This window comes from Perca fluviatilis, chromosome 6, assembly GCF_010015445.1.
Source record: "Perca fluviatilis chromosome 6, GENO_Pfluv_1.0, whole genome shotgun sequence".
Classification (NCBI taxonomy): domain Eukaryota; kingdom Metazoa; phylum Chordata; class Actinopteri; order Perciformes; family Percidae; genus Perca; species Perca fluviatilis.
This window is the reverse complement of record NC_053117.1, coordinates 10,703,544-10,727,596: the sequence shown is the minus strand read 5'-3', so window position 1 is coordinate 10,727,596 and position 24,053 is coordinate 10,703,544. Positions and strand designations below refer to the sequence as shown.

Genomic DNA, 24,053 nt, shown 5'->3' with positions numbered 1-24,053 from the left:
CATATAAACAAATGAACACACCACATGACATCCTTTTGCTAGTCAAAGCCCCGGTTGTGTAAGTACGGAGCAAATATACTGCTGGTTATGGACAACGGTCTCCATGTAACAAAAGCAACTTAAACGCAGGTGTCGTTTACCACTTTAAAGAACGTTAGCCAACACTACCAAATTAGCTGAGGCATACAGTGGTTTCGGCGCCCTTACCAATCAACCTGTAAAGTAGCATTAACGTTCTAAACATACCTTCACATGCACACTTGTACACTGTTCTACATATTTTGACTGAAAAGCGATAGCCGATTTTAATGCAGTGTTACGTAATTGTGTTCAAAAGCTTTGAACAAAACGGTTTGAACACAAAACGTTAGCACTAGCTAGCTAGAAAGTTAGCTTCTGCTAACTTTGTAACGAGGCTACATTTCACTGCCACCGTAACAGCAACTGGTATAAGCTAAGTTACTCATAAATGCACATCCACACAACAGCAATATTTCGCATCTTTAAATACACAACCCATCACCATATTTAAAAAAAGAATCTGTTAAAAATGAGCTAAACAATTTCACACCGGATATAACATTAGCTACAGCTTTAGCTAGCTGTAGTTTAGCTCAACCTGCCCACTTCAACAGCCCACTTGAACACTTGGTAAAGGTTTATAAAATATAGCTAGCGTACTTACAGGTTGTGGTTCTGAATCTCCAGGATGGCCAGACAGAGTCGGAACTGCACGGTCTTTCAGAATTAAACGGTTTGAAAATCCTGAATTGAACTGTTGCAGGTTCAGGAAGCAGTCCTCCGTAAAATGGACAGAACACAACACAAGGTTGGGGTTGTAGTCCTGGGGAATAGTGCCAAAAACAAATTTTAACCACTGACTCTTAAATTCATCGTCTTTCGGAAGACGAAAAAAAGGAAATTTCCCCGTGCACTGACGAATACAGCGTCTCCTGGACATGACCGAGACTCTCAACTCTCCAGCCGCTCTGGGTCTAACAAACTTGAATTAGTGGTGGTGGTGGGGAGGGGAGCTTAGCAGCTAGGCGAGCTTTATAACTTCTGTTACGAGCTGACGTCAGCTCGTCACGAAGAAAAGGCTTCACTACAATAGAGCTGTTGGGAGCAGTTTGTGAACAGTGTTTTCTGCTGGAGATGGAAACTACCTTTGGGGTGGACTTTTTCACTTTTTAAACCTATTACATGCCCCAAAAACATATACAACATAGTTAAAGTGATGGTTCGGAGTAATTCACCCTAGGGTCCTTTGCACCATGACCTCGAGCCAAACACCCCCCCAGAAGCTTTTTTCACCTGGGTCGAACATTGGGAGAGTTAGCTAGAGTAGCGTTATCAGCTGAATAGCTTAGCGCAGGGGCTAACGGACCCACGTTTGTATCTCGTAAATTACCCCACTAATAATGCCCGAAATGATACCAAACGTCTACAAGTAGTACAAATAGGTTATGCTCTCATAAAACGATGGATTGGAAAGTTTGTAAGCAATCCAGAAGTTTATGTAAATAACACTTCTGCTGGCTTCTGCTCTCTGCTGTTGTTGTTGTTGCTGCTGTAAGACGAGTGCTTAGGCCGTCTACAAATTACAACACCGAAAAGAGATGCAACAAAAATATTTATTAATTTAACTTTGTTTTTTTAAGTAAGTGCTGTAGTATAACTAGCAGGAGACAAGTAATAATTGAGGTAAGTTTGGAGACATTACCTTATTTAATCATTGAATTAATAAATATTTTTGTTGTAACTCTTTTCGGTGTAGTAATTTGTAGACGGCCCTAAGCACTTGTCTAACTGCAGGTAGCAGCAGCAGCAACAGAGAGCTGAAAAGAGCAGGCAAGTGTTCATAAACTTCTGGTGTACTTACAAACTTTCCAATCCATCGTTTTACGAGAGCATAACCTATTTGTACTACTTGTAGATGTTTGGTATCATTTCGGGCATTATTAGTGGGGTAACTTACAAGATACAAACGTGGGTCCATTAGCCCCTGCGCTAAGCTATTCAGCTGATAATGCTACTCCAGCTAACTCTCCCAATGTTCGACCCAGATGAAAAAAGCTTCTGGGGGGGTGTTTGGCTCGAGGTCATGGTGCAAAGGACCCTAGGGTGAATTACTCCGAACCATCACTTTAAGGAAAGGGAAAAAGCCAAAAAGCATAATATCACCTCTTTAACAGAGTTTCTTCACTATATGATGTTTGGATGTTTAGACTTTAGGTTAGAAAGACATTTTCAGTTGTTTCAGTTTACCTTTGAAACTGTGATTCTCCATTTGCAAATGTAAATAAATACTCAAAGACCAAACTTTGGTTTAATTCTCAAACAGTCATTATTCGTTTTGATTTTATCATGAATATCACTAACCCTGCTGCTTCAAGGAAAACTTCCACCACACTAGGACTGTTTATTGTCCAGCTTTTGTCACTCAGAGGGCCCAGATGCCAGAGGAGGATGTCCTACAGACCCAATCCATAGCTCGGCTGAGGGTGCACGTAGAAAGGATGATCAGAAGAGTCAAAGAGAACAAACTGTTCGACACCACCATCCCCCTGTCCATAACCGGGAGCATTAATCAGATATTTACAGTAGCCTGTCTTCTCTCAAATTTCCAAAATGGACCCCTTAGTGAAGACATGGGCAAATGAAGTTTGAAATGTTTTTTAGTTGTGCTTGAAATGAAATGACAACTGGATACGTTTGATAGCAAGGAAACTGCACTTACAGCTGTACTTGTGTGCATTGTCTTGTGTGCTATTTTTTTATTTTTATTTTTTACTGCTTTAATGTCTTTTATAACCCTGTACGGTGTCCTTGAGTGCCGAGAAAGGCGCCTTTAAATAAAATGTATTATTATTATTATTATTATTATTATTATTATTATGTCAGGTTGTCAGAGGAATCACTAAACTCAGGTTTAATGTAGTCCATGGTTACGCCGCTGTATCACTGTATAATTGTAAGCACTGTGCAATACCTAATAACATCACAAACCTGTATAACTACTACAGGTCACTTTTTCAAAAATAATTGGCAACCCCAAACTTGTATTATTGTTAACTTACAGTAACATATTGTGAACTTACAGGTATTTAATAAATTTGACATTCATGATTTTATGTGGTTATCTGTTTTCAATATAGAGTTAATAACTTGTTTTACTTTATTAAAATGACAAGAAAATAACAATTAATTGCTGGTATTTATTGTATGGGACAGACACTTTAGATGCATTTTGGACTGGTGGTTATGGGTTTACAGAATTATTCATCACAACGTTTTAATGTATTACAGTTTAAGTGTGTATGTACGGTGGCCGACAGGGGCAAACGCCCTGCAACTTCAGAAAACACATGCAAATAGACAAAACACAAGCAAATTAAGAAAACAACTACATTAATTTGACAACACATGTGCAGCATTCAGCAAACGCGCTGCATATACACACAACACAACCAAATACATAAACGCGATGCGAATAAAAAGCGATCAAACAAAAAGCAAAGCCGAAAACAAATGCAAAAAAAAAACGCTGCATCCAAATTCACAACCGGAAGTTCTCCAGACCTCTGGAGGGACTTTTCAAAATAAAACCGCGTTTGAGTCAGTTCGTCTTCCTTTGGTGTTTTGGATGTTTTTGAACGGCACAGTACGGCAATCATGCTAATGAATACCATAACTTTTTCAGGGATGTATTACTTACAACACAATGGAGCAAGCAAAGCAGTTTTGTCTTTATGTGCAGGCCGGGTTTAGGCTATTCCGTTTGATAAATCCCACGGTAAATGGCTGGTTTACTAAACAGGGAGGGACTATTTTAAATTGTCTATTTTTGTATTTCAAGAGCGTATTGCTCCACAATATGAATACAGATTGGTCACTTATTTTGTTGTATAATCACAATATTACACTAGCAGTGGAACAGTTGATTTTTTTGGGGGCTGGGGGGGGAAGCAGAAAAAAGAGAGAGAGAGAGAGAGAGAGAGAGAGAGAGAGAGAGACGTTCAATCTCAGAACGGTGTGCAACGGTGAGCTCACAGACTGTAAATATTAAGTCTATGTTTGAGATATGTTTTCTCTCGTTGGGTGGTGGGGTCTCCGGCTCGGGTCACAGCTGATACTCAATCAGCAGAGACGTGTCTGTAAACTTCGTGTATAATAAAACATTTAAAACTGCATCAGTGTTTAACGTGGACGTTTGTTTAAGCCACATTAAATAAGAGGGTTTAATTTCCAGGTCCGAAAGCGCATCACTGAAGTGTAGACCTCATCATGTGTAATATTGTGATTATACAACAAAATAAGTGACCAATCTGTATTCATATTGTGGAGCAACTCGCTCTTGAAATACAAAAACAGACTATTTATAATCCCTCCCTGTTTAAAAACCAGCCAATTTACCGTTTATCAAACTGAATAAATCCCGCCTGCAAATAAACACAAAAACTTGCTTGCTTTGCTTGCTCCATTGTGTTGTAAGTAATACATCCCTGAAAAGTTATTGTATTCATTAGCATGATTGCCGTACTGTTTAGTTCAAAATCATCATCAAAACACCAAAGGAAGACGATCCGACAAAACGAAGCTTTTATTTTTGAAGGTCGAAGCTCGAGCACGGCACCAGCGTCCCTGCTGGGACGGGAGCAGAGACTGTATATTACTAATATATTATATTATGTTATTAATAAGGGCATGAGACAGGAGTTCTCTTTTACTATGCAGCCATACCCGACTCTAATAAAAAGCGAGAAAAGGGGGCGCAATCCAGCTGATTAGCTGTTCCCTGTCTGGAGAACTTCCGTTGTGGAATTTGGATGCAGCGTTTTTCTTTTGCATTTGTTTTCGGGTTTGTGTGCTTTTCTTTTGCATCGTTTTTTATTCGCATCGCGTTTATGTATTTGGTTGTGTTGTGTATTTGCATCACGTTTGCTGAATGCTGCGCATGTGTTGTCAAATTAATGAAGTTGTTTTTCTTTTTGCATCGCTTCTTTTTTCGGGGTTTGCTTTCCTTTTTGCATCGTTTTTTTAATTGCAGCGCGTTTGTATATTTGGTTGTGTTGTGTGTATATGCAGTGCGTTTGCTGAATGCTGCACATGTGTTGTCAAATTAATGTAGTTGTTTTCTTAATTTGCTTGTGTTTTGTCTATTTGCATGTGTTTTCTGAAGTTGCAGGGCGTTTGCCCCTGTCGGCCACCGTATGTATGTATTCATTAAGTGTTGCCCTACACCTGTAGCTCCATACTATTAATTAAGTGTGGAGATTTTCTCTATGAAGTTGACAACATCACAGGGTTGATTTACGAAGCGGAAAATTAAAAATGTTAGTTTTGTCACAAATAGCACATTAAGAACATGGAGCAGATTAAAACATATTCTAGGGTTAGAAATGAATGTTCCAAACGCTTGTGGAATAACCCATCAATCACCCTACAGTGGAGATCATGGAATTTATTTATTTTATTTTATTATTTCAGGACAATGAACATGTACAGCAGTACACATAAAAGTGCCAGATTGTAGCCCAAGGCTAATTTCCATCTGTAGTCCATTTGGCAGGTAGAAATTACAATAAAAGGACAAAAGATATACACTAGTAACATTTGCTATGTCAAACAGAGTCAATGACAATGACTATGACAAGTAATGACAACTATTGGAGATATTATTTATCATATCAGTATAAAGCCATTTGAACAATTGGTAATAGAATTAATTTTACTAATAAGGACATTTTTAGATATCTTCAGTTAAAGAGCAGGATCACAGATAACTTTGATCTAAACTATAATAGGACTACAGAACCCTCAGCTACTCAGAGGCTATTCCTAAACTCAGGAGAAAACAAGAAATGAATAAGTAAAGTGTACAAACACCTTATAGAAGCACAGGCAGATAATTATTTTCTCAAAAAAAATATGAGGGTTGGAACAAAGAACTTCAAATAAATAACTGACATAATCTGGAAAATATTGCCTAAATATAACCAACACCATTACCACCAATGAGAATCTGCGTCTCATACAATATAAGCTCATGACAAGGATATACTACACTAAATCAAAAATAAATAAATTAGATGCCTCTATCTCCCCTGTTTGTGTAAAATGTGGCACACATAAGGAGACAATAATACAAAAATATCACAGGGTTGAGGATGCTGGGAAATGTCAAGTGAAACCCCGCCCCATCTGTTTCTATGCGACCCACATCCGTATATAATAATACATTATATTATATTATATATTATATTATATTATAATACATCCATGCCCAGATCCCCTGTGCCGCGTTACGTCATATGGAATTATACATTTACAAAACTACATTTTCACAATTAGATTTTTTGTTTGGGACAGAGACTTTACATGCATTTTGCCATGTAAACATAGAAATAAAAACGGTCAATTTTTTGTCTGACGACTTTGCATACATCATTGTCCCTGTAAATCCGCTGAATCAGCAGGTCGTCTTCAGCCGAAATGACAAAATCACACCATGTCAAACCAGTAATGAGCATCTGACCCTATACCTGCCAGTAATATGCATGTGATTTCTTTAGTTCCAAATTGCCAGATTTCATTTTAAGGTAAGTACAGTCTACATAACTTTTTAGGTTGGGGCATTTCATTTCTATAAGCCCAAACTGTACGGACTCCGAAGGATCAAAAACAAGTCCGTCTGGAGACGCCCCCAACCAGGGAGCATCAGGGTGGATTAAAAATCCACAGGGGTAGTGATTGACACGTTTTGTTTGGCAGTATTCCCAAATTGCATCAGCCTCGAACTCTAGCCCTCTCCGCATTGCTGCTGTTTGACGAGTTCATTGCAGAATTCTGTGAACAAGTCCATCTTCAGATTTTTCACTGACATGACACACCTCCCTGAAGTGAGAGGCAGTCACTCTGGGCCTTCTCAGCTGGTGCCACTCCATGCAGCTTCTCTGCTCTCTTGTAGCGGACTCATACTTGTGTGCCATGTCCCAGCTGACCTGTATGTAGGCACTGCAAGTGGCGCTGTTCTTCTTCAGTGGTTACAAAACTTCAGGCTCTAGATGGTATCCCTGAAGGGGTAGAGATGGACGTGGTGGGGCAACATGAAAGGAGCGGTCTCTCCTTGTTGCTGCTGGCTGGGCTTCCACTTTGGACCATCCCGAGGCTTGAGTTGGTGAGCAGGACGTCACCGCTGATGGCCATACTGCAGACTATTGGTGCCTCAGCCGGGGGGAATGCTTTGTAGGCCTCGGTCACTTGGAGGTTGACTAGTACTTTAACAATATACTGAAATACCAAGTAACTACAATTTCACATCACACATGTAGTAATAACAAAAGACCAAATTAGCTATTTGATATGGTATGGGAACTGGGTTCGATTCCGGCTACTGTCCTGTTCATTAAAGGCATAAAAGCACCCCACCCAAAACATATATTAAAAACCATTATCCTTACATGTTACTCTATCCCTACTTACCTGAAGCACAGAGAGATCAGGTAAATCCCGCTGAGGCCTTTGTACAGTGTGCTCCTGTGTGTGAAAAGTTAAGTTACTTGGAAGGTCAGGAAGCAAACAGATTTCAAATCAAATATTCACTCACACATTCCAATACATCTACTATATGTGACTTTACTTGACTCCCTCTGTTGTTGTTTGAGTCTTGGGTTTAGCAGAGAGCACAACCATCCTATCCACTGGGCCTGGCTTTACACCCTGTTGGGCATAATGGGGTTCAACATATCCCCAATCAGTTTGTAAAGACATATTTAACAACAACAACAAACATTATAATCACCAAAGTTCTAGGCTTGTGCCATTGTTGTTCTCCCTCAGTGCAGCTTAAGACAGGGGGAACTGCAGACAAATTCAGCTCACTGTAATGCGCCGACTGAAACAAAGTGCTGCTCCCGCCATACACAAGCATTTATGATGTAGCAACTCCACAGGGTTTGAATCTTTCAGGACCACCTGCAAAATAAAGCTGTCTAATGGCGCTTTTCCATTACATGGTACCGGCTCGACTCGCCTCGACTCTACTCGCCTTTTTTGGTTTTCCATTACGAAAAAAAGTACCTGGTACCTGCTAACAGATACTTTTTTTAGTACCACCTCAGTCGAGGTTCCAAGCGAGCTGAGGCGAGCCGAAACGGTGACGTGAAAACCTGCAGGCTGCTGACTGGTCGGAAAGAATCGTCACTAGCGAGAGACGGCATTTTTAAATAGTTTAGCCAGCGGTGTTTTTTGCTGCCGGAGGCTCCACGCAGAGCTTTCTCCGTAGCATACAAGTGGCCTGATGTTTATACTTGTGCGCTGGTGTGTGCATGTGTGATGTGTGTGTGTGGGGAGCTGGTGAGCGAAGGAGAAGTGAGAGAGTGACGGCGATTATCTCCGCAGCGAGTAGCGACTCTAGAGTCATATATATGTGAGAGAAACAAAGTGTCTCCCCTGTTCTTTCTGACCACGGTGGGAAATCTGGAGCAGTAAAAGTTAACTATCTCTTTGATATCATGTTGTTTACGGAGACGGAGAACCAGGAAATAAGTCGGGGAAAAGCCAACGCTACTAAGCCACGCCCACGGCAGTCGCTATGACGACCAGCCACGCTGAGGCGGTACTAAAATCTGCAATGGAAAACGGACGCACAGCGCGTCGAGGCGAGTAGAGTTGAGGCGAGTCGAGCAGGTACCATGTAATGGAAAAACGCCATAAGTAAATACTCTCGCCTTTCTAGGCTTGATCATTCATTGGGTACTTTATGAAAGAGAAAGCATAGCAAGGAAGTAAGAGAGCACTAACCCAGTGGGGCTCCAGCTAAATAAACGTACCTGCCTGGCCACTGTTTCTACTAAATTTAAGTCGAGCTAAACTTGTATGAGAGAAAACTACAATACTGTAGGCCTAGACCTAATACTTAATTTTCATCTTCATTTAAAAAAATTGCACTTCTACAGTAGAAGCAGAATATAAAACATATGTATGTGCTTGTGTTTTATGTTCATCATCATGGACCCCCAAGAACGTTAATGCTGGGTTACAACAGTATAGTAGCGTGGCATAAGGTAAAGAGACAGTAAACGTGAACAAAGTCCAGATGACCACTGGGGACTGGCAAAGTAAAGTCACCAGCTATTTTCAGCCATTCAGTAGTTTATGTACAGTGTTGAGCTGAACTTTATCTGTGCTAAATCCCCGGGCACACTGGATTGTAAAAGTAAAATAACAACAACAGATATCGTATCTAACGTTACCCCTATCCCTAACCATACACTCAAACTGTGCGCTTTCTCCGATTTCTTCATGGACCTGTGACACTGTGCCCTGATGGTAACCTCTCCTGACACCTGATCTTTATTAGATACTGAGAAAAGCATAATCAATGAAATTATTTTGACATAGTACAACAGTTATAGCAAGTAAAATAAGCTAGCAGCTAGCTCTAGCGAAGATGCTACCATCAAAAACAACATAGCTACTTACCCTCATAATTGTGGATATAGGATGAAATGTAGAATTTGAATCCTTTATTCCTCTTGGAGTTTGGAGCCATTGCACAGGAGTCGACAATCCTGTGTACATCACCGATATTCAGACGTGGAAGGTCTTGGAGGCATCTGCAAAAAATAATAGCGGCCGAGCACCGTGAGGCACCGACGCGCTGTAGGGCGGTGGATATTTGTTCGTGTGTTTTCCCACTCTCAAATAATTTGTGTATGTACTCTGTGTACATCTCTAGAGCCATCCGTTATCGCTACTCGCTAGCTTCTAGCTACTGAAATAATTGCTGTGCAGTCTGGTAATGTAAACGTTAGTCTAGAGTGGCCCGCGAAATTACAAATCCCACTATCGCCACCTCTAGACCCGCCCTATGAAGCAGCTTGATTGGTTGGGGTTAGGCATTTGACCTCAAGTGGTTAAGGTTAGGATAGCCGATTGGTCAGGGGGTTACGTTACCTTGCGTAGGCATGGACGCCTGGCCAATAAATGCCAGAGCCATATCAAAGGGAGGATTTTCCCGTTTTTGTTTTAGAATGACAAACAGAAAGAGAATATCTGTGTTTGTGTTTTTCTGTTTTTCCGTTCTGGTTTTTAAAACAGAAAAACCAAAGAAAAAACACATGGTTTTTGTGTTTTTGTTTTTGTGTTTCTCTGTTCAGGTTTTTAAAACATAAAAACGAAAAAAACATAACATGTTTTGGTTTTTTGTTTTGGTTTGAAAACCGAATAATGAATGATACTATCTCGCACGAGATAGTATCTTGAGGCCACGAGTTACTATCTCGAGGCCTCGAGATACTATCTCGTGGCCTTGAGATAGTAACTTGTGGCCTCAAGATAGTAAAGTGTCTGACACATGGACCCTTTGTTATTAAACTGGGCCGTCAACTGGGAAATACCGGGAAATACACATATGGAAATACAGCCAGACGGAGGTACCGTGACCTAAGCCTAGAACGCCCTCTCCTGACGTTTTTTCGTAGGCTACACGGACACATGCTTTTCTTACATTCAAAACTACCAAAATGTGAAACACTTCAATAATTAATGAACCAGTCTGCACACTCCACTATAGGCTAATTTAAAATCAGAATCAGAAATACTTTATTGATCTTTATTGATGCTATTGATAACCCGGGGGACAATTCTTGTGTCACAGTTGATGTGCAGATCAAGACATTTAAAAGAATATAAATAATAATAGAAGTTGGTAAATAAACAAGTATATACATGTAAAAAGTATAAATATAGGCTATAAAATATGAAGAAGAATTATAAAGGACTATGGATATGCAGCCTACAAGATTTACATTACTATATTAACAGAATTGTGATGAACAGTACTAGTAAATAAATAGAAGCAGAACTGCAGTAAACTATATTGCACACTGAATATTAAAACAGAGAATATTGCACAGAATGTGAAGTATTGCACTATACTACAGGGTCCAGTTTATTAACAAAGGGTCCATGTGTCAAACACTTTACTATCTTGAGGCCACGAGTTACTATCTTGAGGCCACATAGTTAGTGAGAGCCCTTTGTTGATGCTTAGAAGAGTCTAGGTTTGCTATCGCCTGTCTTGCGAGTAAATAACGTTTGGAGAAACGCAACCCCATATCGCGCTGCGTTTTGAGGAGGTGTGAGAGTCCCGTACAGTAAACACTAACATCACTGCCTCTATCACTTCCACAAGAAAGTTTTTAAACACCATACACAAGCCCGGAGGCCTGTACTACGAAGCAAGATCAACATGCCCTGGATATCTGTCAGTTATCCGGCTTCACCTAACCTAACAACCGTGGTTCCGCATAAGCTGTATCACGATGCTGGTTATCAACTAGTTCAGTCAACTCAGGGTTTCCCAATCCAGCGGCGTGCGCGTTCACATAAAAGAGGCGGTGTTTGCGCACCACGACCAATCGCAAACATCTACCAGAGCCGCATGTTTTTTATAAGAAGAGCAAATTATAATTCTACATAAATATGAAGAACACAGACTCGGTTTTACAGGGAAAACGCAATACAGTCGCTGCTTCCTAAAACAGGAAGGAAAGCTGGCAAAAAAAACAAAAAAATAGCAGACGCTGTAGATGTTTAAATTACAACTCCAATATCACTTCCCCATCAGTCAGGACCAATATCTGACCTTAATTAGCCTTTCGCCAAGCCCTGCCCCCCTTAGTCACTGTTGCTACGTCCGACAAACAAATGGTCAAACACGACCAGTGCGACAGATTGCCATGACGGGAAGAGGTAGCCTATACTCGTGCGTGTCAGTGACCTTTACCTCCGCGATATCCTCCAGATCGAGGCAAAAGGGGTTACAGTATGCAGTGGAGGGATATATTCAAATGTTCGACTTTGTTGTAAACTGACGAAAAATAAAGTTGGGGAGCTCAAAGACCCAACACAACAGCAGCTAATGTAGCTAGCATTAGCTAACACGTTAACTAATGTTGGCTAAAGCTAAAGGGCTCGATAAACTTAGCTTAGAGAGTAGGTTAACATTCTGGCAATGATATCCATGGTAATCATAACTTTGGTCCAATTTGTGTTCTTGCCTCTAGTTAGTAGATCTAGACAACACGGTAACTAGTTAGCTGTTAGCCTTACCTCTGAGCAGACGTATTTATGCTTCGTAATGTTCAACACATTTAACTGGGAGTGGGGCCGTCCACACTGTTTTATCCATTGTAGGCACCGCTCACGTTGGCCCTCATTTATGAAACGTTTTCTCTTGAACGTGAACGATTTATTTGTACCATTGACCGAGTTATTTCGGCTTGTTTTTCCAGCCCCTCTGCTGTCAGGAGACAGGGTCCAGCACGGGGGGCGGAGGACACGTGGAGGACACGCACTCTCCCTCAGCTGACTCATGAAAAAAACATGAGTAAAATAAAAGACACTGCATAAACTCAGCTACTGTGTGTTTATTTAAATATAAGTACACCTACATGTAGGCCTAAGAGATTGCAATATAAGCCTGTATATTACTATTAGGACTATAGAATACATGTGTCAAGGATGTAGGCTATAAACTTCAGCTGGAGTCCGATTTACTACGGCAACACTGTTGACCGCATGATCTCTTTTCATTCCGCATTCTTTCTACAGCCTTTAATACCAGTTTTCAGGCTGCCAAATAGTAAACACGTTAGTGCAAATGAATCCTCCAGACAATCGGGGTATCTAGTGTCTGATTTACAAACGCCGTGGGCGCACTGCTTCACCATCTTGCTTGGAGTCAATGTTTGTCGGACCTGCTCACATAGTAACGGTTGCTATGATGTGTGATTGGTGTGAGGGGCCGGCGAGAGGTCAATTACACTCCCCACTACACATAAAACGCTAGAACGTGTGTGGGGAACGTAGTTTTGTCTTTTGAGTTGTGTGTCGAACCAAACCAAAAACTAACGTTTAGGGAACGTTCCCTCAGGGTTATAACGTTCCCTAAACGTTAGGGGAACCAACCAACGGGAACGTTCTCCTGTGGTTGCACTGTTACCTCCACACAACGTTCCCGTTTGGTTGTTTTTGGTTGTTTTTGGTTGTTCTGAGTGCGGTTTTGAAATGTTTATTTATACCAGCTCCATTTAAGTTTTTGAAGTAGCATATAAAAGGTTTGCAGTCACTTGATTTAGATTCACTCAAAAATTATTGGTCTTATAAAATCTAAGTAAGATAAACAACATAGCAAGATAATATATTTACTTTTAGGCTGAAATCAATTTTGCTAAAAACTGTACTTTTGTGCTTGATTTCGTTGTTTTAACTGTATTAGGTGAAAATACTTAAAACAAGAATCTATCGATTTTCACAACTAAGACAATTCACTTCTTACATTTCACTTCTAACAAGTGGCTCAATCAGTGTTTAAATCCAAACCGTTACACCCCCGCCAGTAGGGGAAGACCGTGCCTCTGCTCTCAGGTGACCGATTCAAGTCCTGTCCTCCGGACTTCCGTTTCGCGTTTGATACGCTACACCAACGGACAAAGAAAGAAGATTTTATTTGCTTACACGCAAATCTCGCACCCAAAAAGTAAGTGAAATACGTTACAGTTTCATGATGTTATGGTTGTAGTGCAACGGTTTGGGGTCTAACCGTAAGCCCCCTTTCCCTCGTAGTGCTTTGTTATATTCCGGTTTTAATCAGGTTGACCAAAAAGGTTCAACAACTCACTTCAGCATTTGTTTTCCACGTCGCCATCTTGCCAGTACGCGCGACTTGTTCAAAATTTTATTTTTGGCAAACTCTTTGTGCACAAACAATGTTCTCAATGCTCGAGTTCATGTGTAAATTCCCCGGGTGAGACAAAGTTTCATGTTGTGTCGAGACTTCTTAGTGTTTTACATATAGTGATTTTGATGCGATAAAAGTAGCCTCTAGTTCTCCCAATCAAAAGGTCGTTTGACCAGAAAACCAATATGATCAATCTTAAAAGTGCGGCGTTTCCGTCCTAATTATGCTTTTAAACGAAGTTTGACTCTGGTACATATCTACCAAAAGATCCTAGGTTGCATTGTGGCGAGGAGTTACGCTTTAAATGGATTGCATATATATTGCGCTTTGTTTGCTGCGTGGACGACATACATGCTTTGCCGCATTGTATGTTTTGTGTCATCGTGTTAACCTGCTTGCGTGTTGTTGTTAGCAAATAAGACATACCAGTTCTTTCAATTAGTTTTTAGTGTACAGTACATACTTGATAGCCAATACAATCAGTCATTTTAGGCAAGTTCCGGCGGCCACCTTGCAACGTACTTTGGGCAGTTATCGGCAAGCTATTTTCCTATTTAAGTGAATAGGGAAGCATACAGGAATAGAGGGAATATGTTTAGGCTACACAGCTGCCATACTGGCTTTACAAACTAACCCCATGCACTTCTATGGATGCTGTGTCTCCCCATTAGAAAGTCTCTGGACTACAATGCAAAAGTCCTGAGAAATACCGTCACATACAATGTTTATGTTGTAATGTTTGTTTACACTGTATACATTCAAATATTATTTTTGCAATCAGTAAAAATTGTATGGTCTTTTATTTCAGATGACTCCAGTCCACAAGCAAGAAAGCGTTCCAGGACGGAGCGTGTGTGTGGAAGCCCTGTCTGTAAGTTAACATTTATACATGCATTTAAGAAACCAGTCATATTCCTACCATGGAACCACTGACACTCAACCTGGTGCTTATCATGTGACTGTTCTGATGTGTTTGTCTCTTCCTGCCTTTTTTCAGGTCAGTAGACATCACTGCCACCACCACCTGCATGTAATTGGTTTTTTTTTGCAATTGTCTAATGTAACATTGTAGTTATGCAATGGCATTTGCAAGAAACCTACCATAAATGAACTGACCAATATTCATATCTACTGTCTTTTTAGATGAGTCAACATCACACAGGAAACCAGCCGGTCGCCCAGAGCTGGATGGGTGTATTCTAACACAAGCTCGGCCTGCCACTTCATCTTGGGACCCAGTTGAAGGTACAGTGGCTTTTGCATAACTTAAATTATAACAGAACTGACTTCTCTTACAAAATGAGATTGTACAAGCTCTCCACTTTGTTCCACGTGTATAATTTGTCTTTCTATATGTTTTACAGCAACTTTTCCTGACAAGCCCGGAGGTTCGACCAGAGGTACTGCCATGCGTCGCATGCTACGGCGAGTCGCAACCAATGACGTTCTAAAACAGTATATCCTGCGGGGCAGAAAGGGAAAGAAGGCCTTCCAGGACCTGACTATCTGCAGGGTTATAACAGGCAGGTGTTACTTTATTGTTCACATCAGTATTATGCTTAGCTTGGCTAATAAGAGGTTTTAATTTGACTTGTAACGTTGCTTCATTTTGACTTCTACTCTAGCGGTCTCCCAGAAAAACTTCCCTGCGCTGACTGCAGCAGACGCGGAGGACTTGATTGGAAGTTTGCCCCACACAGACGGTAAATTGAAATTCTTCTGTGATGTTAATAATAATCATAATAATCAAAAACTATCAATATTTGTGATCAGAATAAAAACAGGGTTGTTAGTCAGGCAGATCTTGCTTTTTGTTAATGTGTTTATTCTTAGTAATGACATATCAAAACTTGTTTCTTTCTTTTGTTTTCTTTTTTTTTAGGTCCGCTGAGAAGGACTGAGCCTTCAATACGAGGGAGCTTATACCATGGAGCTTTTTTTTTTTTTTTTTTTTTTTTTTTTTTTGCGGAAGCAAGAGCTGTTGGCCATCTTCTACACTGCTGCCATCCTCCTGCCTCCTCCCCTTCTCCCCTCCTCCTGCCTCCTCCCCTCCTCCCATCCTCCTGCCTCCTCCCCTCTGCCAGGCGATACAGATCCCTGCACACAAAAACAACCAGACACAAGAACAGCTTCTTTCCCTCTGCCATCACTCTCCTGAACTGCTGATAAGTGGGCTCATCCCCACTTTGGCCTTTCACCTACACATTACATACTTTATCATTCCAATATGCATTTTGCACAATGCATTTGCACTATTACTTTGCACTCTACATCCTTATCTATTTTGTATTTTTTTATTATTCTTTGTATATTGTTAATTAAAGTTTTAAATCCAATCAAGTTTGCCTGTTCATTCATTCCTGCTAATATATAATTCATTCCTGCTCATGCAGACGGTTTAAAGTAATAATAAAATTAGTATCATTGTTATTAAAGTTTGTTAAAGGTTAGGGGAATGTAAAAAAGAACGTTAGGGGAACGTTCCATAAAGGTTACAACGTTAGGGGAAGGTTCTCTAAAGGTTGCAACGTTAGGGGAACGTTAGGGGAACGTTCCATAAAGGTTACGTTAGGGGAAGGTTCTCTAAAGGTTGCAACCTTCAGGGAACGTTAGGGGAACGTTCCCTGAAGGTTGCAACGTTAGGGGAACGTTCCATAAAGGTTACAACGTTAGGGGAAGGTTCTCTAAAGGTTGCAACGTAAGGGGAACGTTCTGGGAACGTTCTGACAACGTTCGGAGAACGTTCGATGTAACCAAAAACGAACGTTCCCAGAACGTTCAACCAACTTTCCATAATAACGAAAACACAACCAAAACACAACCAAACCTAACCTTCAGGGAACGTTCGCGCAACCAAAAACGAACGTTCCCAGAACGTTCTGGGAACCAAAAATTGTTAGCTGGGCTTGTGCTTTCCATAAACTGTCGTTGCTTTAGCCTATTATTTCAGTTGCAATACTGGCAGTGGGAAGCGATCGTGAGAGCAAATAAAAAATATAAAAACATAATTCAAAACGATGTGCGCATTGGCGACACACGGCTCAAGAAGTTGATATGTAATTCCCTCCCATTAAAATATATATATTTCATAAAAATACCCATCAGGGAATTGTCGGTCTCTACATGTTTTAACTTTTATGAGCGCACCCCTCTCTCCCCTCTCTCTCTCTCTCTCTCTGTCTGTGCACCGAGCTCCGCCTGAGCTTCTTTAAGAATGGTGACGCCGTTATCAATCGAGTATTGATTGGTCAGTAGGCGGTGCTTTTACACCGGTTAATCTCTGATCTCCAACTTAACCTGCACCCGACCAGGTTAGGCGTTCAGCATGAGTTACCACGGCGATTGAACCGATAACAAGTGATCCACCTTCGTGATACAGAAAATCCTGGGTTGGACCTGAAGTTAGCTCGCTAATGCCAAATCCTGCTTCGTAGTGCAGGCCCCTGAACTGCCCGGGAGTTTATGGAACAACTAATTGTTTGCCAAACAACAAAGCACAGTCGATATCTCTCACTTGTCTCTTTTCTTTCTCCGTAAAATGATGCTGCCTTCTGGTACAGTAGAAAACGTTGTGTTCTCTAAACGATCTGACGAAAAACTGTTACTTTGAAATATAAAGTCTACTTGTGCTACATTAGGCAGTTTCGACTTACATGAGCTGTTTAGGTTTAATTACTAATGTTAACTAGCATTTTAGTTAGCAATAATTAACCTGTGCCCATGTTATCTCCTTACGTATACCTATACTCTCTGTCTCTGCAAGATTGGGAATAATTGAGATTTCTCTTGGCACAGCTACCAGAACACTTACAACTTTCAGACACGTTGCTCACGTCACATTTACGTTGTCTCTCTCAGTTGAAAAGTGCTTCTAATAGCCTTCACTGGGGGGGAGGCTCAAGATGGCGGAGAGAGCAGACGCACTGTGAATGGCTCAGAGTAGCAAAGCCTTGAATATCAACAGAATGAACCTTAGCTCAATAATAATTCAGAAGTGTGTGAGTGACCCGGAGCACCTCCTGGAATACGATATATTGCAAACCATAACATGGCTAGCACAAAAGCTAATGTTAAATCAAAGGCTCTCCAAGAACACGACTATGGCGGTCCTGAAAGGATGGAAACTAACACCAGAGGTACTAAAAACACCTTAGCATCTCCTCTAAACCACCAGCACCACTGAAAAAGTCAAAACCAGACGACGTCATGACTGCTGAAGCCCATGCTGATAACGCCTCTTAAGGCCTGTTCAAACCGGGACGAATTTCACGCGCGATATTCGCCAACGTTTAACACCTCGTGACTAAACAAAGGGCGCCAATGTGAGTGTGCACACCGACGCGAAAAACGCCACGCGTAAAAGCGTCATTTTTTAAAAAACGCCTCGGATTAATTTTTTTGGTTTGACGCGCCGCGTAAAAAATTATCCGACCAATGAGATATACAACGCTTTTGCTCACGTGTCTGGAGCTTCTGAAGTTACAGTAAAACACAACTTGGGGGCGCTCAAACACAAAACTGTCTTGCCGAGCACCAGAGATGGCAAAAGTACTCACTTCCCATACTTAAGTAGAAGTACAGATACTTGTGTTAAAAAATACTCTGATAAAAGTAGAAGTACTGATTTAACTTCTTTACTTAAGTAAAAGTAACAAAGTACGGGCTTTGAAATGTACTTAAAGTATAAAAGTAAAAGTAGCCTTGCGAATGACAACCACTTTTTATGCAAAGCTACCTGGACCACACACGTTACTAGAGTGCAAGATGAGAAACTTCAGTGGACATAAAAACCAGGCTCTTTATATGCCATTGTCTAAATTTTAAATGGATGTCTGCCAAACATCACATATATGATTATTGTGACAGAGACTGGGACTCCAGCTAAATAAGATTCTGACTGAGTAGCAAGATATGAATTAAATTGTGATTCTGTGAGAATTCACAGATCCAGTTTCTTTTTTTTAATCGTCCACTTAACATTTAAAGGCATCTACATGTATGTGTGTGTGCTCAAATACAGCCAGAAAATAAAAGATCCAATATGAATTACTAAACATAGATTAATTAAGAAGTTCCCCATACTTTTAGAGTTACATACAGGCCTTGGCCAGGAGTCGCCCTTGCGCTGCCCGCGCCGATCTCAAACATCTCGCTCAGGTAGATCCGGATGGTGAACGTCTTGCTGCTTGTCTGTCTAATCTCTGGGATCTCGGTTTTCTTCATTTTCAATCATGTCGCCGTCCATACTACTAGTGCTAACGTTACCGCCATCAAGCTGCAATTATTTGCCGCAAATGAATGCAGAATGCGGCCGAATCTGTCGAGTCGTCTTGTAGTGGTGTGTTACATGCAACGTAGCCTACAGTATATTCCCATCCAATTAGATTGAATTCGGTATTGATCACGTGAAAAATAATAACGGTAAATCCGGTGAAATTATTTGAAACTTGTTAGTGAGGACTAGATTAGGACCGTATTTAAAGCTGATGCTGGTTTCCAACTTCGCCCCCCCTCCCCTCCAGGTGTGTGTGTAAAACACGGACAGAGACAACTTCTCTCTTTTGATGCTTTACAAGCAACGTGAAACCTAGCTAACAGGTGAAGAACACAAACAACTAAATCACTAGCTAACCTACTTTAACTGTGCAAGAACTACAGACCAATACAACAACAGGCTTAAATGAACTGACAACATAAGTTATACTACTTACAGTTCTCAAGGGCCTTACACACGATCTCAACTGATTATCCTCCGGACAGCAGTCTCTCTCTTTTTTGTGCGGCGTACTGTGGCGCCGCGCGTGTGAGGGTGTGGTCGCGCTATTCTCCGACATTACGACCTCGTATACAAAACTAAAGTAACGAGCCAATTTTTAAAATGTAAGGAGTAGAAAGTACCGATATTTGTGTTAAAATGTAAGGAGTAAAAGTAAAAAGTCGCCACAAAAAAAAATAGTAAAGTAAAGTAGAAATATCCGAAAAATCTACTTAAGTACAGTAACGAAGTATTTGTACTTCGTTACTTCCCATCTCTGTATACGACTGATTGTTGTCTTATGGACAGAGTCTCCCACCTCAGCTGTAGATCTCTGCAGTTCATCCAGAGTGATCATGGGCCTCTTGGCTGCATCTCTGATCAGTCTTCTCCTTGTATGAGCTGAAGGTTTAGAGGGATGGCCGGGTCTTCGTAGATTTGCAGTGGTCTGATTAGGCCTGTCGCGATAGTCAATAAATCGAGTTATCGCACGATAAAAAAAAATGAGCTCGATAATTTTTCCGGCCGCGATAATTTCCATTTGCATGCTTGTTTGTTTTCCTCGTCTCTCTCTACCAAAGAGACTGGAGGACCACTCTCGGTTCCTTAGCGTAACGAGGAGTGAACCCTCTTGTCAGTCGCATGGTCTTTGTGGGGGCGGGACTGCGGACAGAGAGACAGAGACAGACAAACGCTAGTTGAGAGTTGGAGCAGGGTTTCCCGCAGCACTTTGCAGTTAAGGCGCCGTCAAAAAGAAAGTAGGCCTATATGAGCGATATCCACCGTGTTATTTGGCGTCTCGTTTCTCCCTTTCAATCCAAACCACACAGCTGACAACCTGCAGGTGGAGACTGTGGAGACGGGCTCGGACATACACGCCGCTGGTCAGTCTCGCAAGCGGTTTCAGGAAAGTGGCTGCATGTTTCCGACAATGCACAGAACATTAACGGTACAAGCCTACAGCTGTCCCGCGGACAGGGTGCATGGAAAGTATGTCAGAGTTGCACCTGTGTGTGTGTGTGTGTGTGTGTGTGTGTGTGTGTGTGTGTGTGTGTGTGTGTGTGTGTGTGTGTGTGTGTGTGTGTGTCCCGCCCGCCCCACGAAGCTCCGACCTGCAGAGGAGTAGAAGCCGCACCTTCGCCAAAATGAAGGCTGAAAAACAGAACTATTTTGGTACATTTACTCGCCATGTGGCAGATAGCCATACAGATAGATTTAATTTATTAATTATATATTATTTAAATTTAATATTTAGAGTTAAATAATTGTAAAATGTAGTACAGAGTCTGTAGTCTGAGAACTTGTGTCACAAACGGCAATTCCACAACTGTACATCAGCGTGAAAGACGACATACTAAAGGAGATCAAAGACATGTTCTGGATATTTAAAATGTCTTCCAGTTCCAGTGTTAAATATTATTTAGAAATAAGTGTATTGATCTTTGAAAAGGTGTACCTGTATTATTATGCCATTATCATTATATTAGATGCAAATGGTCTCTCGATGACAATATTATCGTTTATCGCAATAATTTCTGGGACAATTTATCGTCCAGCAAAATTTGTTATCGTGACAGGCCTAGGTCTGATACTCCTTCCATTTCAATATTATCGCTTGCACAGTGCTCCTTGGGATGTTTAAAGCTTGGGAAATCTTTTTGTTTCCAAATCCGGCTTTAAACTTCTCCACAACAGTATCTCGGACCTGCCTGGTGTGTTCCTTGTTCTTCATGATGCTCTCTGCGCTTTAAACGGACCTCTGAGACTATCACAGAGCAGGTGCATTTATACGGAGACTTGATTACACACAGGTGGATTCTATTTATCATCATTAGTCATTTAGGTCAACATTGGATTATTCAGAGATCCTCACTGAACTTCTGGAGAGAGTTTGCTGCACTGAAAGTAAAGGGGCTGAATAATTTTGCACGCCCAATTTTTCAGTTTTTTATTTCTTAAAAAAGTTTGAAATATCCAATAAATTTCGTTCCACTTCATGATTGTGTCCTACTTGTTGTTGATTCTTCACAAAAAATTACAGTTTTATATCTTTATGTTTGAAGCCTGAAATGTGGCAAAAGGTCGAAAAGTTCAAGGGGGCCGAATACTTTTGCAAGGCACTGTATGGTCCGTGGTCGACTTAATGGATACCAACGGACAATTTTTAAATTAGGAACAATTTTGCTTCAAACATAATTTCAAACCCTTAAAATCAGACTTTACTAAATTACGTAAAGCACTACCCCAAGGATTTGTCTTTTTAACAAGAAACATTTCGGCATATTATCCGATACAACCACAATTGGCCCCTCTATCAATTCAAGGGTTCTCTATTCTGGATAAAAAATGCACTAACCACTTTATTAGAAATTGTTTTATTGATTATCTTTACCCTAAAATGCATAATAAAAATAACATACTACAAAAATTTGATAAAGTTTCAATCACTAAACTAAGAACAATGTATCTAACACTCCCTATATCTCCTAAAGTGAAAGAAACACATTTCAAAGTAATGAACAACATTTACCCTTCTAAAGAATTACTGAGACTTCGCTTTGGATGATAATAAATGTACATTCTGTGAAAATGATGTTGAAACTACGGACCGTGTGTTTTTCTCATGTAATGTGATACAGACATTTTGGTGTGATATACATAAATGGGTTAAGCAACAGATGTCTTCATTCCCAACCTCTTTCTCCTGTGACGACATAACATTTGGATTGATATTGCAAAGCAAGGGTGATGAGCTCTGTACTAATACAATTGTATGTCTAGCTAAATTCTTTATTCACAAATGTAGAATTGTGAAATCATCTCCCAAATTTGTTGTTTTTTTAAATGAATTTAAACTGTATATGAAATCCTTAAAAACTCTGAAAAGTCCTAAAGCACAAAACATATGTGATACCCTAAAACACTTCCCAACTGAGTTTAATAGCTGAATGACTGTAATAGCTGAAAGCTCTTTATTTGAATGTTACTAAGGCTACATCTATATTTCCTGTTTGTATTAAGAGCTGCTCCATCTGGCTATATTTTCCTTGTATCCTACTCTGATGGATGTAACGAGTTTTATCCAGCCATGTTTGTTTGTAAATCTTAATATTTTGATAAAAAAAATAAAAAATAAAGACACGGTCCAGTAAAAAAAAAAACAACAAAAAAAGTCTTCACTGGTCTCCGTCCAGAGCAACGGGGTCTGTTGGTCATCATTATATACTGTCTATGGTTATAACTCTGAGGGAACCAGAAACTAACGTTCACCAAACGTTCCCTAGCTACACATTATGTGTTAGTGGGGTAGACTCCTGTACAGTTGGTGGCGGTATAATACAAAAGTAGTAATCTGCCAAGAAAAAGAAGAAGAAGAAGAAGAAGAAGAAGAAGAAGAAAAGAAGAAGGGTTTAGATAGCGTCATACACACGCGACTCAATCAAACATTCCTTGGTAACGTTAGCTGGCTTAAAAGTGGCCGTTAACCATGAATGGCTATTTTATTAGAATTAATGTAGTATTTTGAGAGTGACAATGGTCTCAGTAAGCTATATTCTGTTGTGCGGTCAGTTCCTGATGCTACTGACGGTGATTCTTTTACAATGCCTGGGAGGAATTCACTCCCAAAACTCATCGACAACTGATTATCCTGCTGTTTCTCCTGGTCAGGGAGCTACATATGAAATACCGGTGGAAAGTGCGAATTATACAGAGCCCTTTGAGTACAAACCTCCGTCACCAGTGGTCCTCTGCAGCTATTTGTAAGTAACACGAAACGCTACAGTAACGATACAATGCTATCGTTAATCTAAGTTAGCTAAAGTCAACGTTAATGCTAACGTTAATTACGCGCAGCTGCTTTTGTGAGACTAACAAAGCAACATGTTTTCAGAAATTCACTTGTAACGTTACATCAATAACCCAGTACTCAAAGCAGAATGCAACATTAATGTATAACGTTAATACAAAAAATCTTGTCTTTCAACTTCTCCAGTGTTGAACAGCTGCGAGCGTTTGCATTTAATTGAATCCTGAAAAAGTAGGTCCTGCATTGGTAGTAGCTTACTAGCTACTACCAGTGCAGGACCTACTTTTGCATACTTGCAGAAGTTACTGCAGTAAGGTCATAATAATTAACAATGGGCCTTAAATTATGTTCTACCAAGGGTTAAGGTTAGAAGAAGCGAGATTAGTAGCTACGTTAGCAAGGTATGCTGAGCCCGAGTTTTCACCGTGGTAAAGTTGGTTTTATATTGGACTTTGGATATTCGACACATTCGAAAAATCTATTATGCAGCTTACCCTTTCAACCTATTTATGTCAAACCACTTGTGATGAACTCAACTAACCCCCCTACACATTGCACAAAGCTTATTCTTTAAAAAAAAACACGTTCTATGAAGGTCGTCCATTAGGGGGCCCTGTAGCCATCGTAGACCAGTTTCGGCCCTTCTACTGAATCAATGTTAATGTAATATTTGCACCGTCAACGTAGTGCAGTACTTGCGGCTCACAACTCTCAATATTAACTGTCTTTTGCCTCACCAT

At 40.5% G+C, this 24,053-nt stretch overlaps 2 protein-coding genes and 1 long non-coding RNA gene across 6 annotated transcripts in view; 2 read left to right on the top strand and 1 right to left on the bottom strand.

The window, feature by feature from the left end:
• LOC120561142 overlaps nt 1-1,159 on the bottom strand; it is a 20,516-nt gene extending 19,357 nt beyond the window's left edge. Inside the window, exon 1 of one of the 3 annotated variants that reach the window (XR_005639562.1) lies at nt 686-1,151. The gene's annotated coding sequence lies outside the window, so the exon portion shown is untranslated. Of the gene's footprint in view, nt 1-685 lie in introns of all 3 variants that reach the window. The other 2 variants (XM_039804112.1, XM_039804111.1) reach the window with 2 other exon arrangements.
• A 13,543-nt stretch (nt 1,160-14,702) lies between these two features.
• Nucleotides 14,703-15,408, top strand: LOC120561145. The gene is made up of 3 exons (XR_005639566.1): nt 14,703-14,780; nt 14,894-14,995; nt 15,115-15,408. It is a non-coding gene; the product is annotated as an uncharacterized LOC120561145 (long non-coding RNA).
• A 7,495-nt stretch (nt 15,409-22,903) lies between these two features.
• The window catches only part of tm2d2 (TM2 domain containing 2), a 67,646-nt gene continuing 66,496 nt past the window's right edge, over nt 22,904-24,053 (top strand). The window contains exon 1 of one of the 2 annotated variants that reach the window (XM_039803261.1): nt 22,904-23,266. In XM_039803261.1, coding sequence (XP_039659195.1) covers nt 23,040-23,266 — 227 coding nt within the window. In that variant the 5' untranslated portion in view covers nt 22,904-23,039. The remainder of the gene's footprint in view (nt 23,267-24,053) is intronic. The other variant, XM_039803260.1, reaches the window with a different exon arrangement.